Raw genomic sequence first — 13,836 nt, forward strand, 5'->3', positions numbered from 1 at the left:
ATTCCTCTGGCATGTTATGCTCTAATTGTGTTAAGCGCAGGGACCTTCTCTTTTTCCCAATGTGTACTGACGTCAAACATATTCAGCAGAGACTTCCTAGAAACTATCGAGTTAATAGAGATTCTAGAAATCAGATATTTAATTCGAAATGAAGAATGACACTGGGATGTCGAATTGAAAGGTAAAACTATTCATGACGGAATTAAGAAGTTTGCAGGGTACGCCTCGAGATCTATCGCATTTCTAAAGTCAAGAATGAGATGTTATACTCGATTTAATTTACCCCTTAAGCTTCTGAGTTAATTCACCAATTGTAAAATATGTCAAGTTCAGGTGTTTCGGCATACCACACATTGAAAAACATATCAAGAACAAAAATACTTGACGATTCTCGCATGCCACGCATTCATCTTTTATGCTAAGAGATTTTCAATTTTCATCCGTTTTTGGAAACTTTTATAATAATTTTTTTCCCGAATTTCAAGAAATTAAAATAATTTAAAAATTAAAGACCATCGTTTACCGCATGAGGGGTAGTGGCAGCTGGTATTGGGCACCCAACGGGCCACCACCCCCTCCTCCTCCATTTCTGTCGGAACATCTCTCCCTCTTTGTGTAAAAAGAGCAGAGTTTGGAGACAGAGGGGTCCAATTCCGGACACCACTGTCCCCGACGAGGTTGTCGAGTTTTAACAGACCACTGCCAACCTCGCCAGTGGCGGTGGTGTCGGCATTTCCCATCCTGTCTCCCCTTCTCTGTGGAATTGCGAGAGATTATTCGGTGATTTTACCTCGCCACATGCCATGAGAAAGAACCAAGTAAATTGCAATAAACTAAATAATAAGTGTTAATCACTCGATTAATTATGATAAGTCTTCTTAATTGAAATAATCTTATTGGTTCTTCCTCACCACATCATTATGAGTAGGATCATTTAATATTTTCTCGTGGAATTGCTGCTTTTTCTGTACTTTTTTTTATTTTTAGATTTTTTTATCTTCTAAAATTAATAAAATTACATTTTTAAGAGAGTTAATTTCAATATACTCCATGCAGTTTGAGGGTGATTTCAAAATGTCTCATGTGGTTTCACTTGTCTCAAAATACTCCTAAAAATAGGTAACCTGTCTCAATTCACTCAAGATCTATCATACTGTTGACGATTTGAAAGGAAAGAGGAACAAGTTCAACTCATATGACTCTTTAACAAGGGCATAATTGAACGAAAAATAAAATTAGAAAAAACAAAAGGAGATTATCAGGGAGTGCAATTAAAAGAAATTTAAATATACGTTGCAACGATCTTTTCGTCATCTTAGAATAGGTTCTCTAGTTTTTCCATAGCCAAAACACTAAGGGTATGTTTATTTCAACTTAATTAAATAAGTACTTAAAAGTTAATTACAAGTTAGTTATAAGAGAAAATAAATATAAGAAAGAGGAAAAGATGAGAGATAAAGATCTAAACTACTTAATCATTAAGTAAAACCCACTTAATGAAATACGTAAAAAAATTTGACTTAATGAAATAGTCATTCTTCATCTATCGGTGCTATTTATTTCTCCCAAAACTTTTTTTATCCTTATTCATTCATCGCTTCTTTCTATACATTTATTCCCTTAACTAATTAAGTGCTTGATATTTAAGTACTTAATTTATCAAATATCACCTAAGTGTAATGTTAAATTAAAATTTTCTTCTCTGTTGCTACTCTTCTTGCTCACCAAGGAAGAAGAAAAAGAAATTGACATAAGCCAAAAAAAAAAAAAGAAGAAGAAAGCTCCAGGTGTTAAATTCCTATTATGCTTTTGGTTATCAGTTGCGTGAACTGCAAATGATTCTCATTCCTTCCAAATTGTTAAAGGTGTCAATTAGAGATTTGGAGTGAACTGAGACGGTTTAGCCATCCTTAAGGAGTATATGTTCAGATAAAGAAAACTATGGGGAGCATTTTGAAACTACTTAAAACTATGGCGGTTTATATTGAAACTAACCCCTTTTAGGAATTTGAAAATATAAAAAACAGATCATAGTTCCTGGAAATTACTTTTGACCATTAGCAATGCATCTTTAAAGCAAATGACTACATTTCAAACAATTTTCATTATTCGGGATCAAGATGTCTTAGGTGTAGGGGCATCTTCGCCAAGCCACACCACCTCCCAAGCTGAGATCCCTGATCATTACAAATGTTCCAACTATCTCAAACGGGGCGGTGGTGGCTACTAGCGGGGCTCTCAATTGCCAGCCCTCAGCTTTGTCGAGACAAAAGCAACAAATCAGCCGCAAATTTAATGAGAAAAAGACAGTCTATAAATATACGCTAAAAATTTGTGATATTACATTAAAAAATAGTTTGTGATATTTTGGCACAAAATTAAAAGTTGATATTCTTTTTATGAAATTTAACTTTTAAATGTTGATTAGATTCAAAGCCCTAACCCTACACTTGGACTAGGGTTTCATGCGCCGCTGCTATTCTCTTCCTTTAAAACCTTCCCAATGTAGGCCCCCTCTTGGACTTGGATGCTAATCTGCTTCTCGGCTACACTGATGGCACCACCTTAGCCCCATCACCTGCCATTTTCAGTAGCTGTTAATCCGCAAATCAGTCAAAATGAACTACGTTAATCCAAGACTTGTCAGTCCAGAAGTGGCGTAAATCGAAGAAATGCGACATTTCTTTGCTCAATTATCTGGGAACAGCCGAGCAATTAACAATTGATTTTTCTCAAAAGGATTGAACATCTGGGGGCAGGGAAGCACATAACAAAGTCTTGTAAAAAGCCTAAAATTCTTATAGAAATAAAACTTCTGGATGATGTTCCAATTGCGCTCAACAAAGCCCTGAGAAGTTTCAACATTTTCTGATCACATCATCGGGATCGAACCACTAGTCCTTATTGCCTCAAAACCCGGATGACCAAAATCACTTTTCCAGCTCATTCTGGGTTTAGCCCGATCACCCGTGTATATCTCGCGCAAACACTAGATCACCACGACTCCTAAATGACCCGTGCGGAATGGCTGTTTGTTATGAAACCGTTGCTGTAAGCAAGGGAGAAAGCGAGGGGGCATTGGGCCGGCCTCCTCCTGGAAGGCTCACCCTTCATACGCTCCATCACTTTGGCCCGGCAAACTGGGCAGTTTGACGACCTCCATGGTATCCACTGGTCGATGCACTCCTCGTGAAACACATGCAAGCACGCTTGCAAGACGACCACTCGGTCCCCATCCACGTAATCGTCCAAGCATATGGCACAGCTCCTGCAATCAAAAGCCGCGGAATCGGAATTGGAAGTCGAGGGGCCCGTTGTGAAGGAGATCGAGTGGAAGGCGCTACTCTCGGATCGATCAGCTGCATTATCATTGGACAAGAAACATGTATTTGATGACCGCTGTTGATGATGACCGGCCATTTCCCGATCATTGTCGAAGAATTTATGTTTCAGATAAAGGACGATAAGCACGAGGATTCCACACACGAGGACGGCAATGACGATGACCATCTCAAACTTCTGATCTTGACAAGGGGTACTCATGATCTGGGATTTACACATTTACTGATTCTTGATAGTGTTGTAAGGGAGAGTTTGATTGAACGAAACAGACCAAGCTCAGATTGTGATCAAGTTTCGTACTGCCCGCCGCGTATTATCAGGGTTATGGAGATCTTCCCTTAATTCCACAAATAACCGCGTCCATTTTCAAATTTGGTAATCGAATTTCCTTGCTTGCTCGTTAATAAAAAATAAATGACTAAATCCTACTGAAAATTATTATCTGCATTTATTATCACCATTTATTGCAAAGAATAGCCACCTAGGAAAATTTTGATTTTTGATTCACAACTTTTTGCATTAACTCTGCTTTCGTCCTAAATTTTTGTTCTATATTCAACCTTGAGCACAACTTCTTCCGACTTTGGCTGGACCTTGGTCAGTCCTAAATCTTTTTTTTCGTCTGTTGAAAAACTTATGCTCCACTTCTTTTTCGGATTATTCATTTTCTCTTGATGTATTAGAGAATTTAAAATGTTATAAATAAATAAATCAGATCAAAAATTAGTGAGGAAAGGAAAATTGAGCCAGTACTTCTCGATGACTGCCCTGACGAGGTCAAGGCTACGAATGACCTCGTCAGGGTAGAGCAGCCGACTAGCAACGTACCCTCCACTCAAATCGAGAGAACTCAACAGCAAGATGGTGGCCTGGCCATTGCTAAGGTCCCCTTCCCCTGTGAGGTCGTCGACGCCTTCTATGGCCACCCAAAGACAAGACACCAGGCCAGTTGTAGCCACTAGTGAGCAGACTCTTGCCCAATCCCACAACTTGGTTCTCTTGACTGGGGAGAGAGTGCTTCGCCGACGGCCACCTCTTCCCCTCCAAGGTCACTTGTGTCTCTGGGGTCACCAGCGTTTCAAAAAGAAAGAGTTTTGACACCAACAAGGTCACCACCCCTCAACTGGGAGTACTCAGTCCAACGACTAAGGTTCAAGTTCCCCTGAATAAAAAAGACATCATAACGTCCAACAGACGCATTGACCAGGATACATCACACCCCAGGTCCAGCCCGCAAAGGCTAATAATTTTGATGTGTCGAAGAGGAACACGGTCGCCTCCATCAAAGACGTGTTTTATTGATGCCTGTACTCCATCTCGACTGATGAGTAGTGGTATTGAACAGGCCAGCCTTTGCTGTCAGCCCTCCAATTGAACAGATCAAACGATTAAGGTCCCCACCCCTCAACTGGGAGTACTCAGTCCAACGATTAAGGTTCAATTTCCCCTGAATAACAAAGACATCATAACGTCCAACAGATGCATTGACCATGATACATCACACCCCAGGTCCAGCCCGCAAAGGCTAATAATTTTGATGTGTCGAAGAGGAACAAGGTCGCCCCCATCAAAGACATGTTTTATTGATGCCTGTACTCCATCTTGACTGATGAGTAGTGGTATTGAACAGGCCAGCCTTTGCTGTCAGCCCTCCAGTTGAACAGATCAAAAGTTGAGGCTAGATAGTTGATTCATCGGTGGTGAAGGCCGCCTCTGCCCCAACCGATGACTTTATCAATAAGTCAAGCAACCGACAACATTGTCTGGAAGATCGACGTCTAGTGGTGACGGCACATACTTTGCTTTTAAAAGTATTATTATTGGAACGGCCGTCTGTTCATGACACAAGCAATGTAGGGCAAACTTGGATATTCTTGTAACTACTGCCCATCTGCCAAATTAAACCTTTAATATGTTTTATTTTCATTTAACTTCCCAGCAGGACTCTTCTGCAATGCAACTGTCAAGCCCCATATATCAGCAGCTCGTGCATTAGCCGGCGGATGCAACCCGCTTTCGCCCCATTCCCATCGGTTAATTGTAACTGGTGAACCTTTAGGCGAGCTTATGAGAGCTTGGTGGCGTGCAAAGCAAAAACCTCCTGACTAGGCCTGGAGATTTAGGGGTGTTGCTTCATCTAGTCTCAAAAGAGTATCTACACACTCATGCACTCTTATTATTGAGGCATATATATATCATTTCTTCTTAGAAATTAAGGAGCATAATACAAACTTTACGATAACTTATTCAGGCAATGCGGAGACCTATTTCCCCTGGCAGCAGTTCAAGACCAATTGACTTTCCGGGTTGCAGTTTGATAACCAAATGAGAGGTCGGTTGATCCTCAAACTATATATACACTTCAAATATTAGTTATGACACAAGTGGGTAAAATGAAAATTCCGACTCGTTGGCAGGTGATTTCAAGTTGATATTTTTCACCTTGAAATCTGAATATTAAGATCAGAAAGAAGAAATCAAATTCCTCAGGATAGTATCACTACAAAAATTTCCTACTTAGTTTTGTTACAAAAATTTCCTACTAGAGTTTTACTACGGGCACTGACCACAGAATCAATAATACACTCGATGCTGGTTTAGTAATTAGGAATTACCTCTTTAATGGTCACTTCTGCTTAGATTTCGACCCGGACCATTTGAAGAATCCACAGTTTGCTTCAGGATTTGAGGAAGGCCCCTAACAAGATATCAACAGAGATCATTTATTTCAAGGAGTATCAAGCATCATTGAAAATTGTTAAGCATTTCAAATTACCTCAGCACGCGCACAGGTGTAGAATCTTCGACCAAAGTTGGGACCCGCTTTCTTCACTATCCTAGAGACACAGGGCTCATTGTGGCCCTTGCACATAGGGATCTTATTCTGCATCAGCTGCTGTATTCTTTGCCACTGCAATAGAGTTGTGTTATTCCTCTCTTTCTCTGAGGAACAACTAACGCTAAGTTCATCCTCATCCTGAGAGGAATTACTAGGCATTGGATCATCTTCCTGAGAACCACTATCTTTGTCACTGTTTGACGGTTCTTTGGAAACATCATCCAACTCATTGCCCAGGTTCCCGACCTCGATGCTGCACTTTGGACTTTTCTGGAAGAATGACGTCAAGGAGAGCTGGGATGATTGGCCTTTCCTCGTTTTTTTCTTGAAATCAGGACCCAGATTCCGTGAGGAAGTAGGCCCAACTTTGCGAGGAAAATGTTCAGAATGCTCATCACGTATAGAACAGTTGTCGCCTGATCTTTTCAAGCTGCCACTGCAACTCCTCATTGTACTGCTGTGAACCGAAAATGAATTTGGAACCTCACAGACCTCAACTTGCTCGCTCATTTGCCTTTTCATTAACAAAGATGCTGCAGAAAAATAAAAATTAACAACCAAAACAGAAAGAGAAGTTTGACAGTTGTATTAGATACCTATAAATATTTTCAACAATTTGGTGAATATCATTTTCACAGCCAATATCTGATCTACTTATGCAAGAAAGTGCACTAGTAAATGGCAACGATATTACTAATAAATAAGAACACTGCGGTTGTGTAACAGACATATTTACTAGATAGAGTCCTCATAGACCTATCAAGTTCTTTTACACTCCAACTGAATTCCAACAGAGGTGGAGAAAAAAGTGGCATTTGTCTAAACATCTAAAACTAAGAAAAGCTGAACAGGAGAAATTCCTCATACCAAGAGTTTGCTGGAGACCACGGATCATGGGGAAATATCTTGCAGATGAAGATGGAGTGTCATGCAGGGGAATATCAGTAATTTCCATTAAGCTCAAATAAACAGGAGCATGATCGGAGCCTTCCAATTTGGTGCTCCAACCACCTTTCCACCTATTTGTCAGTTGTCAACCAAAAGTAAGCCACTTGTGACCGAATATATTTGGCAAAAGTTTAAATATAAAACCAGTGTTGCACCATTGAAAATATTTGGGATAGGAGCAGTAATGGACAAGTCACATAAGCGAGGCCTCTCCAAAAATACAGTAAAGATAAATATATATTTCATCATAAATTTGCGGGATCAGATGCAGGCTCAGAGTCTCTTGGTTTATCCCCCCGGATATGAGAATAAAATATGCATACCAATCATCTTGTTCTAAAATAAACTTAAGTGTATGCAGCAGACAATCAAGAAAAGCCCCGGTGAAATAGCAGCTGAAGAGTACAGTCACCCACATCAAGTGCTTCTGGAATCTTTTAGAGGGAGCGTGCTTATTCAGCCCTTACCAATGGTGCAACATTCCGGAGTTCATACCAATACGTGTGTCAAGTCACAGTCTAGCATTTCTCTGAGCTTCATAGTAAATAGAATGTTCCTTTACCTTGGTGTATTCCCAGGTTTCCAGCGCTTATATTGTGTCATTATGTCACATTCCTTGACATGGCAAGTAATGAAGTTACGATCTGGGGAATCACAGTCTTCATGAAGGCAGGATCCAGCGCTTAGGATATGGTCAATTCTTGAACCAAAATTAAATTGTTCTGCACCAGTATTTGATGGCCAGCATGTATATGCATCTCTTCTGGAAAATTAAACATGAAAATCTCAGACATAGAAGTAAAACAACCACAGTTAACAAGTTAACAGCTTTGATGCAGAATTTTAACAGAAGATGCCAATAATGATATCTGGCAGAAGCTAACTTCAGCATCACAGCAGTCAGATCGAATTACAACACCAACTTTAATTAGCTCAAGAACAGGAAAAAAGAGGCTCCAACCTATCAGGATGCAGGGCTCTGAAAACATCAAAGAAAGGACCACCAGCTTGCACGGTCATGGACCTCAACCACGTTCTAAACCTGCGAAGCACATGACATGAAATTAAGTGAATTAATTTATACAAATGTTACCAGCAACCAAAGCTATACAGCATGGAACAACTAGAAGACAACGAACCTAAGTAAAACTGCTTGAGAGGGGAGGGGGGAGGAATATCAGTTAGTAGATTACTCATTCTTTTCAAAATCTGGGCCTGCATCACAGCGATCTATAGCAGCAGGTGCAATGTTCAAGTCGCCGACAACTAATATTCTCCTTCCTTGCTGCAAGAGATGCTCCCATCTTCTCTAGAGCAACAATTAACAATATTAGTCGTGAGAGAATGAGAATGAGGACACTCCAAGCAATAATTTTCTCCGCTAGCCAATCTTTAATGCCCAAAAACGACAATGCAGATACTTTATTCAAACACTGATGAGACATGCAGTGCATCTGAAACAATATTTCGCACTCTTTGGTAAAGATCATATTTCAAAGGAAAAACAAGGTGATATCAGGGTAGGACCCTTAGAAACTCCTAAGAAATCTTTTTGAAGTTTGAATCCCCCTCACATTCTGAAGGAACAATGTTGTTTTAGAGGTTGCAAGAAAGCAAATTCTAGCAATTTTTATGGTGAAATGGCCAAAGCCTAGCAAGCAAGCGATTAGTTTATCGAAAGTGGCCTTTTCTTGGGGGTTAAAAGCTATAGAGAGCCAGAAAGGATGCTGAATGCAATTGCTACAAGCTAAAATTAAATGCCACTTTGGAACTTCAACCATCAAATTTCCGCCCACTGATTATATTTAACCCCAAGAAAAGTGGCCTTTTCTGGGGGGTTAAAAGTTACTTAACTGATAGAGAGCCAGAAAGGATGCTGAATGCAATTGCTACAAGCTAAAATAAAATGCCACTTGGAAGTTCAACCATCAACTTTCCGCGTACTGATTATATTTACATTGTTTCATAGGATATCAATCTGAATTAAATTCGATTTTCTTTATTTGCTGTCCTCTTGAAATCTGTCTGAATCCTTCGACAACAGTTTCCCATTCCTAAGCAAGTAAGCAGTAATTGAGAAATGTGCCTAGTCTTTTGGTCCATCAACTCCACAAACACCCTCTTTCTATGTTATCCAAGTAGACCAATTAGTATAGTTAAAGCAAATGTCATGTCAGCAGCACTGATATTTATATATGACAAAAGGATGTGATAGCAACTAGTTACTAAAAGTGCACGTACAGTGTAGGTAGACTAACATACCTGCAATATCTTGTAAAATTTTAGCTTGAACTGGATCCTTTCAGTATCATCAGATACAGCTCGTGGACCATATAAATTGAAAAGTACTGCCAAATTATCAACGTTAACTCAATGTTAGCTACTGCAATCCATTATAGCTCCAATTGATAAACAGACTAGAGAAAGCAAGACCTCAGCCATTCGCTTTTACTAAAAAATGAGATGAAAGATCATGTCTACTTTGCTTCGATTGAACACTAGACCTCAGCACATAATATCTCAAGGACAGGATATGTGAACACTAGATTGAACCACAAGTACTACTTTGCTTCGAGGAACTCACTGAAGAGGCTGTGATCAGTAATGATGCACCGCCCCTCGTTATCAATTTGCAGAAGCTCATCTTTTCCAAAGTCCTCAAGGCCTGCCACCACAGCAGCAGGGGCTTCCTCCTTTGTGTTGTTACGAAGAAGACCAGTGAAGCCTTCCTCTGCGGAAACAGGCAAAGCCGCCTCATTGCTCGAAAACGCCGACTTAACCCGACAAAAGGTCGCAACCCCTTCACATAATACACGTTTTTAACAAGGCATTCAGCAGCCTACGAAATGCAGGAGCAAACGAAGTGGAGAAATGCTGACCTGAATATCCCATTCGGCCCTTGTCCGAGGTGCGTGTACATGAAAAGAAGGACTCATAGCCATCGGCTATGACCACATCTGCCGTCAGTTCCTGCCTTCTGAGTTTCGTCTCCTGTATCAAATACGGTGGTTATTACGATTGGTCCATGCTGAAGCAGCAATCCGCACCTATATTACCTCTATGAATCATAATCCTTCTTGACGATCAGTAGAAAAGATTGAATTGGAAGCCCTGGTAAGCGAGTCAGGAAGGAGAGGTCATGGGGAGGAGACACGAGGCACCTGAAAGCAGATGATGTCGGCGTCGAAGGAGTTGAGGAGCTTCGGGAGAGAGCCGAACTGGGAAATCCGCTGCCTCAGGCCGTTCACGTTGTAAGTCACTATCTTCATCGCCCTCAGTTTCCGGTGGATTGATTCCGGTCGAGCTCGGAATTTGAAAATGGCAGCAGAAAAGGAGGAAAAACCATGAACGGGGAAGAAGATGACGGAGACGAGTTCATGGGCCGGGCTGCATGGGCTTTTTATGGGCCGGGCCTAGGTGGGTTTGTTATGGGCCGGTATTTTTTTTCCTCATATTTGGTACGTAACACGAGTTCTTGATTGTATAACCTAGCAAAAACTTTACTGAAAAAAATGAATTACATTCCGAATTTACATTTTGATTATATAAGTTTTAAAATTATTGTGACTTTATTAATCTTTACAGATCTTCTTATTTATAGTATAATATTTACTAATATTTCTCAATACCTCTTAATAAATATGAAATCAGTCTAAAAGTAACTGATATGAGGCCCTAAATTCTACCTTTTATATTGCAGTATAGATGAGGACTATAATTATATTTTTTGAGGATAAAATCACGTTAAGTTAATGAAATATCTTTCTTCCAAAAATAGGTGGAAATTAAAAGTAAAATAATAAAAGGATAATATCAAAATACGAACTTAAAGGAATCATGGAGTAATTCAACATTTAAGCTAACAATTATCGTGCTCGGACAAAATTGAGAATCCATAATTCTCGGTACGTCCAGTAAAATAATCTGATTAACTTTTTCAATAATTTTAAAATTTTGAAAAGAATCAATAATTAAAATATGAATAATGCATAAATAAAGATACGAAAATCATGGTTGTTGCGACCATCTCGACGAGGTTGTCAACGGCCACTAGGACTCATCAGCATCCATCATCCTCCTCAGCAAGGCCCACAGCTTGTTTGTCTTATAATAATAATGATAATGATAATAAAAATAATTTTTTTTTATTATTATTATTATAAAAACTTGATAATTGTAAGATTAACGGAATATCCCACAAAATATTCTAGTAGTGTTAGCCAAAATAATCAGACGGGGGAAATGTCGACGTTCCTAAGACTGGGGCTAAGTGTTATTTGAAAAAATTTCAAGAGAAGGGAGTGTTAATTTTTCTAAGAACGGAGTTAAGCGTCATTTGAGAAAGTTTTTAGGAAAGTAAATGCACCCTTTAATATTTTGTGAAACATTTTAATAATCAATGATAAATAAATTATAAAACTTAGCCTGAATCCGCGTGATGTCGCGGGGTCTAGAATTTTTTTAATTATTTATTATTCACATTATATCAATTTATGTAATAATCTAGGAGGCATATAGATAAAAAAAAACAAATGACAAAAATAATTATCTATGAACAAAGTTTGTTAATTTATTTTAAACTTGTTCATATTCGATGGTTGTTATTGAGTTATATAGGATCATTCACAATTATATTTGAAATTGTTCAAACTTCGTTCTTCGCTAATTCATAATGTTGATCACATGAAAATATACCAACTTTCAATTTTATATCATGCTTAGTACGATATCAATCTCGCTTTTAGTTGCAATGATTTTCCAACGTGACGCTTATCGGTTTCACGTGGTTCACCGAAACTAACCTAAATGGGCTCTAGTAAAAAATTTTAAATAGGTTGTTGGGAATCCTACAAAAACGGTGGTGGCCTTTGGGCCTTTGGTGCCTCACCTCCCAAATAAAAGAAAAACAAAGAAATGGTGAAAGGAAAAAGGAAAATGAGGCCAAGAGTTTCTTATATAAATTTTAAAATTAGTATTCAATGTCTCTTATCCTTAATTAAAGTCTTAAGTTTAAGTCATGTGAATAGAAAAAGTTTACGATTGGTAGAGATTTATCCTTTAGTGGGCAGACCTAGCTTGAACTTGAAATAGTAGAGCTCTATTGCCTTGGACTTTCGGATATCAAAGTTACACACAAAAGAAATTCCAAAATTAATCATTCTAATTAAGTTAAAAAAGGACTTGAGAGTTTCAATTTGCAATATAGACCTAAAATTTGGAAAAGAAAATATAATATATAAGCTAATTTGTATATCAAACATTTTCAATATTTTCTTTTAAAAAAAATTTCTAGCTAAAAGTTGGGGAGCAATATATTGGTTTGACCACGACGATTGTTCATTTAGGCAAGGGGTTAATCGAGTTATTCGCTATATTGTCCAAGTCGGAATTATAAACACTGCGCAAAAAAAAAAGGTGGAATGAAATGTTTCTCGAAATAATTATTCTAATCATAATAATCATTTAAAATAAGAGGTCAATCGAGTTATCATATATCTTCTCAAGCGAATCTAAAAAATATTGAGAAAAAAGGTAGAAGAAAAAACTTTAAAAAATAAATAATTTCTTTAAAAAAGGAAATATTATATATATATATATATAAATAAATAAAGAGGGTGAAGGTGTCGGTGGGGAAAACCCACCCATTCTCCTCCATAACATTATTATCAGAACCGGATTGGACATGATATCGGTTCTTGGTCTGGATCGGTCGAATGTTCGATTTGGTCTGCTTGAAAACCCAACAGATTTGAACCGTACCGGTCAGTTTTGAACAAAATCTCTTTGAATTGATTGATTCTGGGTTTGCTATTTGTGTTTAAAAATATTGAAAATTATTATGCTTAAGGCAGGATTCAACCTCCTGACCTCTAACAAGCCACCTCTATACCATGGTTGTCAGAATCGCGATTCGAATCGTAGAATCGTACGATTCTACGATTCAAGGGGGGATCACCGATTCCGATTCTACTAGGTGAGTCGAGATTGTGGAATCGTGACTGAATCGCGTACTGAATCGTAGAATCGCAGAATCGGACCGATTCTGCGATTCTACGTTCAGGCTTGATTCGGCCCAAGCCCGGGCCCAGAAGCGGGCCAAAGCCCTCTCCCGGCCGCCCTTTCTTCCGTCTTTCCAGTCGGATGAACCCTAATTTCTCCCATCCTTCCAGTCCGACCTTCGACCCTTCGACCATTGCCCCTAAATCTTCGAGTTTTCGACGAAATCTTCCATCCACCTGCTTGCTTCTACGAGCTTCGATTGACGATCCACCACCTGCTTCTTCCGACAAGCTAGCTTGTCTAAGCTTCCATCCACTTTCTCCAAGTGGCAGAATTGCGATTACTTTCTCGGGTACTTCGAGCTTCGACCGGGGCATGGCAGGTACAGTCTCCGATTCTGAGCTCTAATTCTCCCTACCCTAAACTTCTCGAGTCCCGACATCATTGATTGTGATATATCGATAAGGATTCGATTTCTCAAACACGTGTTCATTCAAATTAGTGACTCTGCAGCCTCCGCTGCCTTTGCTTTTCTATTTCACTTCAAAATTTTGATCGACTCCTATCAAGCCCACTCTTTACTCGAATGTCTACTTGTGGAAGAAATTGGGAATTAGAGGAAAGAATGTTGATTGTTGCGAAAGAATGTTGATTGCTGCGAGCCTGCCCAAATTCACAGATGTACTATGACTGAAAATACCAAAAGA

General features: G+C 39.1%; 2 protein-coding genes across 4 annotated transcripts; both read right to left on the reverse strand.

The window, feature by feature from the left end:
- Positions 1 to 3,006: 3,006 nt before the first annotated feature.
- Positions 3,007 to 3,561, reverse strand: LOC116212076 (probable E3 ubiquitin-protein ligase ATL44). Its single transcript, XM_031546663.1, has one exon. It carries the CDS (start codon positions 3,559 to 3,561, stop codon positions 3,007 to 3,009), a length of 555 nt encoding a protein of 184 aa, XP_031402523.1.
- A 2,118-nt stretch (positions 3,562 to 5,679) lies between these two features.
- LOC116212393 (DNA-(apurinic or apyrimidinic site) lyase 2) lies at positions 5,680 to 10,469 on the reverse strand. 3 transcript variants are annotated; one of them, XM_031546984.1, is made up of 10 exons: positions 10,291 to 10,469; positions 10,009 to 10,120; positions 9,714 to 9,860; positions 9,392 to 9,477; positions 8,323 to 8,438; positions 8,091 to 8,171; positions 7,692 to 7,892; positions 7,049 to 7,200; positions 6,119 to 6,714; positions 5,680 to 6,040 (listed from the first exon to the last, which is right to left on the reverse strand). In XM_031546984.1, the coding sequence occupies exons 1-10, from the start codon at positions 10,396 to 10,398 to the stop codon at positions 5,969 to 5,971; spliced, it is 1,671 nt and encodes a 556-aa protein (XP_031402844.1). In that variant the 5' UTR covers positions 10,399 to 10,469; the 3' UTR covers positions 5,680 to 5,968. The 3 variants fall into 3 exon arrangements, with proteins under 3 accessions (XP_031402844.1, XP_031402843.1, XP_031402845.1); XM_031546983.1 differs by having other exon boundaries at positions 9,714 to 9,929; positions 10,291 to 10,468; XM_031546985.1 differs by having other exon boundaries at positions 9,714 to 9,929; positions 10,186 to 10,436.
- Between the last annotated feature and the right edge of the window lie 3,367 nt (positions 10,470 to 13,836).

This window comes from Punica granatum, chromosome 6 (assembly GCF_007655135.1).
Source record: "Punica granatum isolate Tunisia-2019 chromosome 6, ASM765513v2, whole genome shotgun sequence".
NCBI lineage: Eukaryota > Viridiplantae > Streptophyta > Magnoliopsida > Myrtales > Lythraceae > Punica > Punica granatum.